Genomic DNA, 17,159 nt, shown 5'->3' on the forward strand with positions numbered 1-17,159 from the left:
ATATCCTAAAGATTATAGGGTTTTTCAGCTTAAGGGTTGTCGAAAAAAAGTATGAATTGTGAGTTGTTCGAGATATTCAGGATCCGAATGAGTTGTAGTGAAATCCGACTTATGTTGTTTTTCCGATCAAAAAACATGCTCGAGATGATAAGGATCCAACTTAAATTTACTTGGGCGGTAAATGATGCCATGATTTGATAAAGTACAACTTGAAATTTCTAATCTTTATATGAGCCCTTTAAGGATCCGATTTTCATCGTCTAATTTTGGCCTTAGGGGTGTTCTGATACATTACCTCGAGTAGTGTGTTACGATACATAGTATCAAAAATCGACAAAAATTAGAATTGTAACTTAGATCAATATTTAAAATCTAAAAGTTTTACAAACTAAGCTGTTATTAATCTTATATTTTTTCATCAATATTTTTTTTCAAAAACAAACATAGCATTAGCCACCACTTGCTACAAAGTGGATTGGCCTATGCTATCCATAATACCCCTTCTCTATATATTAAAATTTTATTCAAATTATCATCATCGCATAGACATGAGTACGCAATCTTCCAAAAATCATGGTGCAATACAATGCTATGGGAATGGAAGTAAATCGTTGAATAGAGGGATTATTATTATTATTAATATTATTCATTACTACATCACTAATTCCAATTTCCATATACATGCATTTGATGACTTGAATTTCGCAACGCAATAGTGGGATTACCCAAGCAATAATAATCTAACACATTAAATTTAATTATATTTGTTGTCTTGTTAGGCATGTTGTGTATTACTTATTTTTTTCTTTGTATAAACCTATTTTTTGACAGATAAATTAAGTGCGCATTTTACTTTTTATCCTCTCTTTGTAGGGGCACGTATATGATTTGTCCACTACTCTTTTTCTCCCCCTCGGACCCTAATTTATACGGGATATTAGGTTGATGATCATAACCAAAACTATGGGTTCTCGAATTTAATTTTGACAAAAAAAATTAAAAGGCCGATGATATATATTTTATTTGAGAAATTAAACATTTTCTAAAATTTTTATTATGAAAATCAACGTAATTTATAATTTATGGTGAAATTAGAACACTGAGAGACCCCTGAATAGCCCTTAGTGTTTCGCCACTAACACAATGTATATTACATGGATTCACAAAGTGTGATAAGATTAAGACCCAAGTGTATTAATTAAGTAAGGAACCGCCTTTGCTTATATTCCAATTCTTTATGATTATCACCACCTAATTATTTAATTAGTCCTAAGAATAAGTCAAGAAGCTAACGTAGCTATCATCATTTCAATTAAAAAAATTAGATTTAATCATCAAATTAAAAAAATATTTTCTCCTTATAAAAATCTTCTTTGCTACTTAAAATATTACATATATGCATGGATGCTTACATGAATAACACCTTAGTGTAAAACAAGAATTACACCTATGCTAATGATGATAATTATGATTAATTAATTACTATTTACTTATATTTATTATTTATATATTTAGTAATACATTGTTGTCCACACAATATAGAAGTATATATTAAATATTTTTGTTACATGTATAGTTTTATACTTTTATTAGTTGGTATAAAAATTTGTATATATTGTTAGTTGGCTTATGCCTATTTTGAGGGTGAAGGTTAGTTAATAGTTATACAACTGTGTAAAGATTATTTGGTAATGGATGGCTACTCAAAGACAAATAACAAAGACCTAAATAATTAATTATTGCTAATCAAGGACGGCTAAATCTAAGAATATGCTTAAGCTAAATATGATAGCTAACTTTTTCTTTTATCAATGACTAGGGGAAGAAAGAGAAATCAGGTAAGAATCAAACTCATGATTTTTTGTATTTGCTCTTTAATTGAGATAAGATTTAATTATTTTATTATCATTATACCCAGTTATCCTGCCTATAGGAAATTATGATCAAGATATGGGGAGGGAAGTAAGGCGGCAACCCATACTCATAAAGAAGGACGCGGCTAAAGAGTTTCTCGACTCAAGAAAGTTCTTCAAAAAGAGAGGTTGTTGCAAAGAAAGGAATTAAGTGAAATTGAATCCGCAAGCTTGCATCTCATCACACAAGCTTGACTCTAGATCATAAAATTTAAAAAATAAATAAAATACATATAAATAAAATAAAGTTAACAAGGTAAAAACGAGTAAAGAACAATACGTAAAAGGCAAAGGCAAAGGCAAAGGCAAAGAATAAAAACACCAACAGGTAAGCGAGAGAGTATCAGTAGTCTAAGACATGAATAAAGCCCCTCCAACTATTTATATACATGGTTAGGTCCTTCAAGAGGCGTAAGTCATACAAGTCATTTTCTTTATCTACGATAGCTAATTAGTCCTTTTGTTTTTATCATTGATGACATTTAAAATATTTTTTACATGTAGAGAGAATTTTTGCATGTATATAAAGAAGTTATAAGTGTGTGACTTTAAAACTCGAATCATAAGTGAAAACTATGCGAAAAAGTTAAATACAAAAACGAAGTGATAATTTTCCTTAATCCCTCTCAATGTTTCATATATTTAGTTTGGCACACATATCAATGTAATTATTTAAACTTAAATATCTTTAAATTAACATATTAAAAATTATAAAAAATTAATATTAGTAATATAACTTTGCATTGAGACGAATCAAATAACATTTTGTTTTATGAATTGGGTATAAAAATTAGTGGGATACTTCGGCGGAGACAAATGGGAATACTTAACTGTACGATAAATTACTAAATAAAATTACAAAGGTTCCTTAAATTCGTGACAATGACACAATGTGATTTTAAAAATGAACTATCATCACTGCAATTAAGTGTAAATTATTTAATTTTTCCGAGAATAGTGCCCTAAATTCTTCATTATATTATATACACTTATATTTAATATTCAATCTTAGTTATTAAAATTGTTATTTATTAGACTAAAAAAAGTTTCATAAAAACTTTACAAGTTTTCAAATGACAAAGAGATTAACACAAAGTTTTCTTAAGGGTTTAGGAAATCAAATACTTTATTCAATAAAATATGAAGAAACAATGTGATTATTTTTGTAGGGCAAATTCAAAATACTAGTATAAGATGGCTGAAACTCATTTTTACATGTGTACATAATCAATTGACTTTATTTTTATCTTACATGTTACCAAATTCAAAATTAATAAGTTTTCAAACAAATAACTCAAGTCATAATTTAGATAGAAAAATATATTTTCACCATATATATCAAAAAAAATATTTTATAAGCGGAATACGATGATTGATATCAAGAAAACGTTTCAACAAAAAGCATAAAGTTTGTGCGTGAGACTTTGGTGGTAGAAAAGGACTTCACAACCAAAATGATAAGCTCCGATCCAATCAGCTATAGGGAATGAAACGAATGAATTCGATTTGACATTTATTAGTTAATAATGTAATTAATAGAAATATTTATACTTAATTTTTACGGATATTTCATGATATACCATTGAGTTTCTTCGAAATTCACCATATACCACACGAAATGTTTTAATTCACCATATACCATTGAGTTTACGTCTGTTAGCACATAATACCATTAATGACAACTGCCGTCAGTGTGCCGTTTGTGGTAAATTACCAGTATGCTCTTACGCATTCAACTGGCGCCATTATTAGGCTTGACTTCCTCAAACACAATCCGTATTATTTTCTTTTGCAATGCAAATCAATGCTTACCCCAACTGTAAACTTTGATTCCAAGAAATTCAAAGGCCACCTACTTAGTTCGCTTTCTTCAACCGGGGGTGGAGGAGGTCTCCAAACAATGAAATAGGGGAGAAGAGCATAAGCGCCTCCAAAAAATGAAAGAGTGACAAATTAATGACAGGGATACTACTTTTGGAGCTGCAAAAGAAGTAACACTACTTTCTCAGGGCAATGAACAAGTAAAGCTTTAAATAATGCTACAGAAATATATGAATTCTCATGCAGGTAAACTTACTTACCTTCTACCAGAAGGAAGCAGTAACAACCCCATAATTCATCCACCTTCAATTAAAATGGGAAAACCCACAGCAGGCTTTTACCTCAAATACTAATTTAGGCATAAGTCTAATTAGCATCCCTTTTACTCAAATTTTTGATACCATGAAGTAAATCTTTGTGTAAGAAAAAGATCAGCTGATCTTAGAGTTGGAGATAACTTTACAAGCCTCGCACAAATCAGCCAAGAGAGACTCAGGAACTGAAAAAGGACATTTTGGAATCTTGGCACATGGACCTTCACATCTTAGCCTAAGAACATTGTTTTACATAGAGGACAACCCATGTAAATCATTGGTGAAGGTCACCCAGTCAGCAGATGACCAAAACAAGACAGAACAGCACAGTTGGTATTCCACTGACCAGGTGACCTAGCAAGACATGTACAGAACGTGTTCGTTGATCATTAGGGCCACCAAGGGTAGAAATGGAATCTCTACATTAGAAACTTTCTACCAGGACTCATAATGGCCATCATCAATCATTTTTAGAACACGAGAAGATGGGTGGAAGGTCACCTGTTCAGTAGCCGTTTATCAGAATATCATAATGTTTAGCAAAAGTTTGAAATTTCAGAAAATTAATTCATTGGCAAATTGAACTCTCTTCAGAATCTGGAATCTTCTTATTGTTGTTGTTAAGATTCGACGACGTCGTATTGGATTCCAGATATCGATCTAATTGTATAGCTGATAACGTTGGCATCGTCTGAAATCTCTAATCAATCTCTGCAAATTTCAAAAAATTGATTCAAAATCTCAAATCAAAATTTGATAATTGAAAATTCAAAATTTGAAGCTTGATTTTAATTTTTTTGATGATAAATTCAGAAATTAAAGAGAAATTAGTACCTTCTCAATGAGGAGAGAGAGAGGGAAATGGAGGAATTCAATGGAGAGAACCCTAGAGGAAGGAAGTGCTGACGGCAGTTGTCATTAATGGTATTCTGTGCTAACGGACGTAAACTCAATGGTATATGGTGAATTAAAACATTTTGTGTGGTATATGGTGAATTTCGAAGAAACTCAGTGGTATATCATGAAATATCCGTAACTTTTATATACCGATTTGAAAATTAATTCTTATTTCTATTGAAATGAATACGATTTTTATGAGGAGGTTTCAAATTTTACAAATTTTTATACGAAAATGTTTTACTGAATATACGTTTTACACATAAGTTAAATATCTCATCTAATACTTTATATTATGAAAATATGAGCTCCTTATTTAAAGTCATCTCACCAAAAGACATTTTTTCAGAAAAGTAACTCTTTTAAATTTTTTTTCTTACTGTCAGCTTTTCTCTGCTAGCTCTGAATCATAAAATTAATTGTATGAACACGTTAATTAATAAATTAATAAAAAAATATCCCATTTTAATGATAATGCTTGGCATTTCATAATGTTTTTCTAAATTGACCATATATTTTTTATTAATATTTGAAAGACCATCAACAAAATCACTTACATTATACAGTAACCGGCAATTGAGACTGTAAAATAAACAAATGATCAAATAATAAAATATTCAGAAATAGAGGAATTAATCAACCAATATTAAATTTCTAAATTTTTTCAACCACAAGCCATATAAAAACTAATCTTTTTATTTTTAATAATTAAATTTCCATGTTCATTGCCAACTAAAGACACGCACCATAGTATTAGTCCCGTACATTTCCATGAGTCTTCTTTATTAGAAAACTTTCGAAAAAGTTGCTTTCATGAGGTGACCTCTTTAGCTAAATAAATTATTCTAATTTTATTACAGGGTATAAAAAATAAGAAGTGCTAAATTAAAAACAAACTCTGATTAATATATATTAATAGGGTACTTGATTCAACAATGAAAAAAATCCAATTCTTATAAAAAAAATTAAAATTATATAAATATTAAATATTCAATATTATTTTATTGTACTCGACTAATAGGGTTTAAATTTATGTTCAAACACTAGATATTTTTTATTTCACCCGAATAAGACGTACATAGTTTTAATTTAATTAGAGAAATATATTTAATAACTCCCTTCGATGTTTTTTTGTTCTTCTCATTTAATTACTTTTTACACAGTTTTCAAAGCAAATTTTAAATCTTTAGACGAATCTAACTAGATCTAACATGAATATATTTTATCTTCTTAATATGTCACAAAAACATTAATTAAAATTTTTTCCACTTAAAATGGAATATTTCAAACGGAAAGAACGACTTTAGAGAACGGAGGGAGTATTTATTTGCAGGAATAATTTATTTGATGAATTAGATAAGAAAAGTTTACGAAATTATCTATATATAAATTATTACTTTTAAAATATAACTTATAATTTCTTTTTAAAAAAAATCAAGATTTATTTAACATAAATTCTCGTGAGAGACGGTCTCTTTGAGAGACCATCTTTAATTGGGCCAACTCATTATATACTTTTTAAAATATTGTAAGTATGTATTAAAAATAATGTAAATAAACATTTAAAATATTGAAAGTAGGCATTAAGGATACGTAAGTAGCGTCAAGGATAATGTAAGTAGAAATCAAACATATGATAAGTAGGCATTAATTTTTTAATAAATTGGGCTTGAGATACGTCTCTTAAGAGAATAGCTATTTATTTAAAAACCACCATTTCAATAATATTAATGAAATTTGACCGTTAATTTAATGGTTTAGCTTGCACAAAATTTCTTAAATTAAGTGTTTTTCTCTACTTTCCTCTAAACAAATTAATACTTTGTTTTTACAAAAATATATAAGGTGAATTCTTAAGGAAAATATTAGTATAAAATAAAATAATCTTGTGGGAAATTTTCATGAAAATAGAATAATTTGCGAATTATAGTTTTAAAGTTTATAACATTTGCGAATTACAACCGCAATATTTTTTTTTTCGAATTATATGCCAAAGTATCAATGTCTAGAGCATTTAGACCAAAACACATAATTTTGACCATTTTGGTGATCAAAACATTTGGTAAGCGATTATTCATGTGATGGCTTGAATTTATAAACATTGATACTTTAGTGATTATAGTTCGAAAAAATATTTAATTAAAACTATATTTCACAATAAACATAAAATTTAAGACTGTAAATCACAAATTATTCTAAATGATTTAAGATTTAACGAGTCTAAATTTGTGATGCACTAGCAAAACGCCCTTTTAACAACCCATAAAGAGCCATTACCTCCATTATCACACAAAAACTAGATATCTTAAACTAATGGTTTGACTAACATAATTAGGTCACTTTAAAACTTTAATACTCATATAAAAAGCCTCACCACACAAGCTACATTCAAACCAATCTCAAACTCACCTTCTTCTTTACTTCTTCAAAGTAAACACCAAAAACTAATTTTGTAAAAAAAAATTTTAAAAAATGTCCAAAATTCATCCTCAACATTTATCAACACCATCACAAACACAATTAGTTTGTGATCAGCCCTCAATTTGTTATGGTCATCCTCTTTCTATATCCTCCTCGACCTTGTCCTCGTCCTCTATACAAGGAGAGATCTTCACCATTTGGATGAAATCTCTCATTCTAGGAGGTAAAGGTTGTACCGTTTTCGACTCGAAAGGTCAAGTTGTTTATAGGGTTGATAATTATTCTTCTAAATGTTGTGATCAAGTTTACCTCATGGATTCTCATGGCCATGTCCTCCTTACAATCCTTAGAAAGGTAAGAATAACAAAAGGGTATTTTTGTCATTTTATATACTTTCTTCGTTTTAATTTGTTTGCTATATGTCAAAGTGCAACAAACAAAGTGAATATATTGTTAGAGTATATAATTAATATATTCTAAAATCTTAATCATCAGTTTAAACTTTTATTTGAGTTGATTTCTTAACATGATATCAGAAACCAACATGATAAGAATTCACGGGTTCACATCTCAACCACCCCTATACATCTAAAGTGGAATATTTAGCACTAGGTACGAGGAGAACTTGTGTAGTATCTACACTTTAAACCCAAAGAGCTTTCATTTGAGGTGACGTGTTAACATATCCTAGAGCCTCAACTATCAACTTAAGCTTTTGATTAAGTTCAGTTAATTTCACATATATATTGTCATGTTTGATAACCTTTATTAAACTCTTTTTATGTGAAATATATGCAGAAGTTTAGATTGTTAGCAAGTTGGAAAGGGTATAAAGATGAGAAGAAGAAGGGAGCTTCATGGTGGTTTCAAGTAAAAAAAAGTTGGAAATTTCCCAAAATGCCCTTAGAATGTGAGGTTGTAGTGAATTTATACCATGATAGAAAATCACCAGCTTTCAAGATTGAGAAGGGAAAATCTGATTTAACATCTTGTAAGATTGTAGATAGATTGGGAGGCCTCATTGCAGAGGTAATATTTTGATCTATAATTTTATTTTAATTATTTTTTATTATTTTTTAATAAAAAAATTGATATTTTGTACATATGACATTGATAAAATGTTTATGACTAATCTTGTCTTTTGTTTTTGTCATGTTGTTTACAGGTGACAAGAAAGCAGTCATTCGGAGGGGTAGTTTTGGGAAATGATGTGCTTACATTAGTGATTGAGCCTAATATTGATCCCTCATTAATTATGGGAGTTATGGTTGCATATAATCTCATTAATAGTAAAATGTGATTATATATATATATATTTTTTTAATTTATAAATTTATAGAGTGCTCGATGAAATGGGGGTTTTTTTTTTTTATCACATAGTAGCCCCGATATGATGATTGCGGCCAATGAGAATATGGTATTTGCCATCAATAAGGCAAAACTCGAGTCTCCATGAATTAGGGTTTATTTTAATTCAATTGTAAATACTCTCTTCTCTTTTTGTCTTTGATTTTAGGTTATTGCTAACTAGACAACTTTATGTTGTCAACAAAATTAATGAGATGTATATGACATGGTTTTCATATATGAGACTCCTTGATTTGCCAATGTCCTTTGTTTAAGCGGTGAGACAATCACATACAAGAGTTGTTTTTTTGGGCACAGAGTGTCATTTAAATGATAAGTTTTAGATGAGATTGTATAACAATTATCATCATTATGCTTGGGAAAAAATTATCAATAATAAATCAAATTTTACTTGATTCCCTGAAAATAAACCCACTAATTAGTAATTTTTAGATAAACTCATTTATAAGGTATATGTAGGAAAATAATTCCCAATGACACTCGTGGTATAGTAATTAAAAACGTAATTTTATCTACATTAATTTTAGTCATCGACTTCTAGAACTTACAAATGAACTTTTTTAATTAATCTATTAATCTAGAACTTTTCTTATCATACTCCAAGTTTATATGTAGAAGACTTTTCTAGATTATTTCTAATAGTATATTTACTAAAAAAGTCCACATATTGTTTATAACGACCATCTTGAAATATTCTTTGTACGACAAACAATTAGGATTAAACAATAGTTGAATTTCGTTTCAGAAATTATACCAAATAGGCGGACTTAAGTATAAATAAACAATTGAATTTATTTTTAGCAAATTGAGCAAAAATTAATTTATTTTGAGAAATTTGTCAAAAAGTACCTAATAATTTTTTTTCCAAAAAAAATACCTAATAAAAAAAGTTTTGCCAATAAATACCTAACAAAAATTTTTCTTTTCTAAAGAGTAACAAGTCACGTTTTCTTTCAATTGGCCGTCAAATATAATGATTGACTGGTCAAAATTAAAATTTTTCTTCCTCATCTTCAATTTCTTTTCCAATTTAATTTTGATTTTGAGTAAAAAGTAGAGGAACAAGATAGTGAGGAAATTAAATTTTGAAAGAAATTGAAGATGAGGAAGAAGAATTTTCAATTTTGATTAGTCAACTCTTATATTTAACGCTCACTGAAGAAAAACATTAATTGGTACTCTTTAAAAAAGAAAAAAATTTATTAAGTACTTTTTAACACCTTTTCTATTTATTTTTAACAATTTTCATAATCCATAAGTGAGGCTCTAACATTTACTAATAGTTTAACAGAGAATTCAAAATCTACAATCATTGAATGATAATAATACTCCATATGTAGCACTAGGGTTATACATAAGTGTTAATTAATTTGATAATTTATCATCAAACTAAGCGTTAATCTATAATGTAATAAAAATTAATAACTCCTAATATTTCTTTTGTTTTCATTTGATGTGCTATTTTTTTTTTATTTTAGGTCATTTATTTGTTATTCTCAAAAATAATCTTTCCATAAAAAAAAATTTTGGACTTTATTAGCCTTAGTCATTTTAATTTAAATAATTTTTTTAGTGTTTATAATTCTAACATATATTTCATTGACTTTATTTTAATATTTTTATAATGCTTATATTTTCAAATATTTCCTACTAATTTTTAAAATATTTTCTCATATTTATAGTTTTCATATTTTTTTAATGCTTATAATACTCAATTTACCATTAAATTTATTATTGAAAAAAAATAATATTTAAACCATTTAAAAAAATTAATTTTTCTTAATTTCTGTAATATAGGAATATCAAATAGAAACAGAAAGGAAGGGTATACAATATATTGCTCAATAAATATATATCATATGATATGATTAAGTATTACCGACTTGATGGAAATATGAACACGGCAATTGATGCGATTGTCCTCATGAAATGTTTGGATAAATATTAGCCACAATTATAAATCTTAGAGTAGAATTTAGTACAAAATGTATGAGTGTGCTCCCCATTAACCAAAACCTGCCATCATGATAGAGTTTCGCGTATTCATTACTCTTCCTCTCAATATACTTCCTCAGTTTCAAATACTCCCTACATAAAGATTTTTTTCCCTATTAATTTTACGATCATATTTTATAGATTGCTGTTAATATATAAGAAAAAATATGGTCAAGTAAAATCTTGTTTGAATTATCTAATCGTATATTTTCTAATATTAAGTTTTTATAAATTTTAGACGTGTATAGTTCAATATATAAATGATCAAAATGACATATTAAATTGCACAAACAGTCAAATGCAGCAAATATAGTAGAACGGAGGAAGTATATTATAGAGTAATAAAAGAGAAACAAGTAGATAAGATAAAAAAGTGAATTAAATATTTAAGTAAGATAAAAAGTTAAATATATAAATGAAAAGTAAAATATAATACGAGTTATTATTGTCAAAGATGAAATAAAACAAATTAAATTGAATACACTAAAAAGAAAAAATATGACAAATTTGGTAGACAAATTAATTGTCAATTCGAAAGCATCATTACATGGAAGGAAGTCAAGAAATTCACCACCGGCCATATGCCATAAATATCATCAGCCGAATTTTATTTTAAAAACGTTTTCGTAACATAACATTTAATCTAAGATCTCATGTAGGAACATGCATTTTAAAATATAAATTATCAATATATATATATATATATATATATATATATATATATATATATATATATATATATATATATATATATATATATATATATATATATATATTATTACGGGCCAAATATTTCGTATATCAATAATGTCGAAAATACCCTTAGTCAAAGGTCAAAGTCAATACATAAGTCAACGCTTCAACAACTACTTTCAATAACTACCCATTACTACTAAAATAAGTACTCGCTATTTCCACTTACACAAGCCTGATCGCAATGAATTACCATTAATTAGGTAACTACCTCCACAATCCTACAACGTATTGCTATAAATACTTCATTCATCTACATGAAAGGGATATATAATCTTATTTTCAGACTATTCTGCTAAATTATTATCTTACACGGATTTCCTACTATTACCTTTCTCGATCTAACTTAAGTATCGGAGAGGCTTTTCGGGACATCAGCCCCCAGTTTAGTCTTTCTTTGTGGTTGCAGGCACTCCATCACCGCCGTCAGATCATCTCACTTCCCTTAATTTAAAGGTACTTCCTACTTAAAGTATCTTTTATAAATTCGACCGTTTCTTAGCAGAAACACACACATACATACATACATACATACATACATACATACATACATACATACATACATACATATATATATATATATATATATATATATATATATATATATATATATATATATATATATATATATATATATATATATATATATAATTCTCTCAAATTGTGAATTTCACGTAGCAATAAATGGGTATGAACTACAAGTCTACAATAATCGGAGATAGTCAAAATGTCATCAAACATTGTTCTTTTTGTGTTAGTCTACAAGTATCAATCAGATTACGACATAAAAGTATACTAGTAATGAATAAGAAACCTCTTTCTTATTGATTTCAAGGTATAAAATATATGATGTAGAAAATTTAAACGGACATGGGCGGCTCAAAGCCTATTTTATATGCTCGACCGTTTACCGTCTAAAAAAATTAGAGACCCTAAATATTAAATTAAGCCTATAATATACTTCTAAGAAAAAAGAAATAACTCATTTGGTTAACATGCTTCCTTTTAAATGCGAGGCTTGGTTCTTAACTTATTAGACGCCTTTTGGAATGATTAAATGGTTTAGTTAAGAGCTTTTTGATAGTTGTCTACTTTGAACCAGGGTCGACCCTAGTTATTTTAGGGCCCGGGACGAAATATCATAATAGGGCCTTTTTATCCTTTTCCTTTGCAATTTATCACCTATATGGATTCTTCTACAACCATTAATTTTACTTTTTTTGACGTAGAGCCCTGGACGACGACCCCTATTGCCCACCCTTAGGGCCGACCCTGCTTTGAACTTATTAGTATCTTTGACAATGTTCATGAACTTATTTATGTTACACAAAAGGCGACTGAAGAGACAGAATACTTGAGTTTTTAAAGAAGAAAAGCGGCCAGGAAGTCTGAGTAAGAGGCCGACAACCACAAAGAAGAACTTTTGATGGGTGATTTCTAAAAAAGCTCATTTGATGCTTAAGTCAGTCCGAGAATAATGTTGAGCGAAAATCAGAGAATAAGTTTTTTGTAAAGAAAAATAATTGTGTAACCTTTTTACCTGTTGATGGCAGTGGATATTTATACTTGTAACCTATAGGTAAATTGGGATCTTTTAGTGGATAGTTTCTGGTTTCTGATTGATATTTAGTTAGAGTTTCTAATAGGTTAGTGATTTTTTGAGATCATGGTTCATAGATGGTGAAAAGTTATGTGAATCATAGGCAACGAGTCAATGTTTGATCACTATAAAAATTATAAGTAGAGACGATCATGCTATAAAATTATAAGTAGAGATGTTCAAAACATATCCAACGATTTGATATTCATCCGACCTTGTTATCGAAATTGATTTAACCCGATTTAAAAATGAATTTACAATTATGTAAAAATTATTGTGGACACAAAACCCGATTTAAACCCGAAACACCTTATTCAAACTCAACCTGATTACTCGAATAAATACCTCTAGTTATAAGTGATTACTTAAATATACTAAATGTATATATGATAGTGAGACCGTCTCATTTAAGAATGTGTGTTTGTTTAATCACAAATTCTTGTGAGACGGTCTCTTTGATAGACCATATCTGTTTGGATCGGTCCACAAAGGAAAATATAGAGTAAGAGTAGACATTAAACAAGAGATGATCTCTCACGAGACTGACTGTTATTCAATTTCTCTGTTACAATTGGTTATTTTTTCAACAGTTCAAGATTGTGTCATGTGGCCCAAGCCCAGCGTATTGCAGGCCCTGAAAGGGCGCATTCATCCGGACGATACCATTTATTGAGTAAGAAAAAAATCACTATAAAGTACCAAAACCCTGTAAAAACACAATTGTTCATGGCGATAAAACCCTAACAGCGAAATTTGCTAGAGACATTCAAAAAATCGTTCAGGACTAAGTGGTAATTATCTCTGACCTGAACTTTTCAATCGTTGAATTTATTGAGGTTTATGTTGCTCCTAATTTTTTCTTCGTTGTTGCCGTAAACTGTAAAATGGTGAATAAAATATCATGGTAGAAAATTAGATGAATAACATTTGTTGATTGATTTGGAAAATTTTAATGTGAAGAAATACAGCAGCTGGCCGAGCTAATTGGCTTAAATACTGTCAATTAGTAAGTTAATACAGCTGCTCAAATCGAAATTTGGGGCTAAAACCAGCTCTTGCTTGTTGTAGTTTCAACAGGCTAAGATTGATGCTGCTCTACATTGTATTCAAGGATTTGTGGTTCAAATCCTTGTATCTCTGAAATAGAGTATTTCATTGATGCTTTAGGTAAACATCGTATTATCCACATTTGTGGCATTTGATATGTGGTGTTTGGTTTTTGGGTTTTGTGTTGATTGGTGAATAGACGGTAGGTCATAGGTGGTCGTATTTTTGTTTTCTTTCTTAGGATTGATGTAATTTACAGCAACCCTGAATAAATGGGATTGTTTTAAAGGAATTTATCTCATACTTGACTAGTGAAGGATGTTCTTTTTTGACTTCATTATGAAATTTCTCATGGTGGCAATGTTCTAAACCTTAATAATATACCTGCTGCAGTTTATTTGGATTTTGAACTCTAACCCGTACTTGGATTGATTGAAAATATTAAAGGAGAGAATAATTGTCAAAGTCGGAAAACAACGATAGTTAGATAGGACATTAATGGAATTTGATTGTTGGAGAGATAGGACATTAATGGAATTTGATTGTTGGAAAGGTGGAAAAATTGGTTTCAAATAAATGAGAAAGGATAGAATAACTATTAGTTTTCTCATTTTGGGTATAAATTTAACCTAGATAGGAAATTAATGGAATTTGATTGTTGTTGAGGTGGAAGAATTAGTCTCTAAATAATGAGAAAGGGATAGAATAACGATTACTTTCCTCATTTTGGGTATAAATTTAACCTAGGGAGGGTGAGAAAATATTGTTCCTCTAAATGAAGGAAATCATCCTCTATTTTCATTCATTTTTTAGAGTAATCTTATTTTACCTCTTTCACACCTATTTGGATTAATTTATATGCATTTGTACTTGCCTTTATTTCATTAGTTTGACTTTTTTACCCCTTGAATATTTACATTCAATCCAAGCATGCCCTTAGAATAAATTTTTTGGGCGTTGAGTTAACACCATGAATGTCTCTTACTTGGTTCATTGACCTCTTGTGATGCTTGTTTTAGTTCCTATGAATGTACTTGAATTGTGATTCAGTTTATTTTTGTTGAGCCTTAAGGCTACTTCATTTGCAAAGTACTAAAAGAAACTTGAAACATTGTGATTTACAGATTTTCTAAAGTTAGTGGGTTATCATAGTCGCCTTCATTTCTCACTACATCTTCCTGAACCCACTGTTTCTACCTTAAGATGGGAAGCAACAAACTTGAAAAGAAGGTAAAGAAGATCAAAAAACGCACTCGGGAGCCAATTGATTATGATGACAAGTTTACTATTGCCGAGACAAATGAGGATGATGTAGCTGAAGCAGGTAAGAAAGCTCACAAGTCAAAGAAAGCTTGTAAGAGAAAAGACAATGATTCATCAATGTTACCAAGTGTAGTGGTGAACGATGCAGATAATTCTATTGAAGGAGAAAAAAGAAAGTCTAAGAAGGCTCATAAGAAAAAAGATGGCCACTCAACAAATAATAAAGGCCATTTGAAGAAGGAGGTCCAGGAAGTTGCATACGATTCTTTAGGAGAAAAAATAAAATCTAAGAAGGCTCATAAAAAGATTACCCATTCAAAAAACAACAAAAGCAAGTTGGTGAAGGGGGTACAAGAAGCTACAATGCCTAATGTATATGAAATCTCGTTAGGAGAGGAAGATGACTCCAAAGGGATGAAAAAATGGATTAAGGAATTCCACGAAAGGAGACCTGGACTGAAGGTTTTGCAAGAAAAGGTTGACGATTTTATAACTGCACATGAAGAGCAAGAAGAACAATTAAGAAAAGAAAGAGAAGCCAAACTTAGTGAAGAGGGATGGACTGTTGTTGTACATCGCAAAGGTGGGAAAAGGACTACTGATCCTGAAAGTGGTGTTGCTGTTGGGTCTGTAGCTGAGGCTTCTGTACGTGACAAAATTGCCAAGAAAAAGAACAAGGATTTTGGACTAGATTTCTACCGATTTCAGAGGAAAGAGGCACACAGGAGTGAGCTTATGAAGCTGCAAAACAAATTTGAGGAGGACAAAAAGCGGATTCAGCAACTACGAGCTGCTAGGAAGTTTAAACCTTACTGATAAGTATCCTTGCAATAGCAAATTGAAGTTAAACCGTAGCCTAGAGTTCTCGAGCTTTAATCCTAGGCCTAGGATGCTCTACATTAGTTCAGGATCTGAACGACAATACGACATTGTCTAGTTGGCTTTTGTAATCGGGTTGTGTTCCTTAGATTGAAATATAAAGAACTGATCGAGTGATTCAAAGGTATGACTGTTGCCAGCCTCTGTTTATTTTATTTACCGATTATATTTTCAAGCATTCACTAGCAGAAGGCAGAAGTGATTGTAAGTGCCAACCCAGTAAAAATGGTTTCGACGTGCGACTGTGTCATATGAGAATTTGTGAAACTTTTAACATATAATGATAATGATTCTACATGAACTGCATTTCAGTTTTTGCTGTATAGTTTTAATTTTGCCGGTGTGCCTGATTGTTCGGCTGTTGTATAAGAAGTTCTCAGCAATCTTCATAGATGATCAGCTATGCACAAGCATCTTTAATTATGCATAAATGTCTCCAATGCTTCTCATTTATTATATAGTATTTGATTTAATTCTTCAATCAATTTAATCATGTTTTTTTCGTTGAAATTTACTCAGCATTACATCTAGCCCTATTAAGCATATATAAGATGTGCATTAGAGGCGTTTATGGACAGACATGCTTATAAAAATTAGTCTGCGGGCTCAAATTTCAACCTTTATTATAGACTTAATTTTTTTGCTCGTGAATGACAAATAAAAAAGTGAAAATACAATTTCAAAAATCAAATAAACATTCCACACAAGAAAATATTAGTACAATACAAAGTCTAAATTTAAGTCTTATCATCAATGAAAATAATACCATTCATAATATTTTTTAAAACTCAAAATGGCTTTTGATTGTCTTACACAATAATGTTCTATCCACCTAGAAACTAACAATAGTAATAATTAACCTCAGTTCAATATTCCACTCGAAAACAA

The 17,159-nt window shown here is 29.7% G+C and overlaps 2 protein-coding genes across 2 annotated transcripts; both read left to right on the forward strand.

The window, feature by feature from the left end:
* Positions 1–7,192: 7,192 nt before the first annotated feature.
* LOC130827529 (protein LURP-one-related 11-like) lies at positions 7,193–9,278 on the forward strand. The gene is made up of 3 exons (XM_057693268.1): positions 7,193–7,720; positions 8,165–8,395; positions 8,532–9,278. Exons 1-3 carry the CDS (start codon positions 7,418–7,420, stop codon positions 8,664–8,666), a joined length of 669 nt encoding a protein of 222 aa, XP_057549251.1. The 5' UTR covers positions 7,193–7,417; the 3' UTR covers positions 8,667–9,278.
* A 4,390-nt stretch (positions 9,279–13,668) lies between these two features.
* LOC130827377 (uncharacterized) lies at positions 13,669–16,702 on the forward strand. Its single transcript, XM_057693080.1, has 2 exons — positions 13,669–13,873; positions 15,254–16,702. The coding sequence occupies exon 2, from the start codon at positions 15,333–15,335 to the stop codon at positions 16,206–16,208; it is 876 nt and encodes a 291-aa protein (XP_057549063.1). The 5' UTR covers positions 13,669–13,873; positions 15,254–15,332; the 3' UTR covers positions 16,209–16,702.
* The last annotated feature ends 457 nt before the right edge of the window (positions 16,703–17,159 follow it).

Source organism: Amaranthus tricolor, chromosome 11 (assembly GCF_026212465.1).
Source record: "Amaranthus tricolor cultivar Red isolate AtriRed21 chromosome 11, ASM2621246v1, whole genome shotgun sequence".
Lineage (NCBI taxonomy): Eukaryota > Viridiplantae > Streptophyta > Magnoliopsida > Caryophyllales > Amaranthaceae > Amaranthus > Amaranthus tricolor.

Excerpts from the sequence above, each read along its gene's own strand:
- LOC130827529 (XM_057693268.1), top strand. The coding sequence starts at position 7,418 with ATGTCCAAAATTCATCCTCAACATTTATCAACACCATCACAAACACAA. Across the intron at positions 7,721-8,164 it reads TCCTTACAATCCTTAGAAAG|AAGTTTAGATTGTTAGCAAG; the intron begins GTAAGAATAACA and ends AAATATATGCAG. Across the intron at positions 8,396-8,531 it reads TGGGAGGCCTCATTGCAGAG|GTGACAAGAAAGCAGTCATT; the intron begins GTAATATTTTGA and ends TGTTGTTTACAG.
- LOC130827377 (XM_057693080.1), top strand. The coding sequence starts at position 15,333 with ATGGGAAGCAACAAACTTGAAAAGAAGGTAAAGAAGATCAAAAAACGC.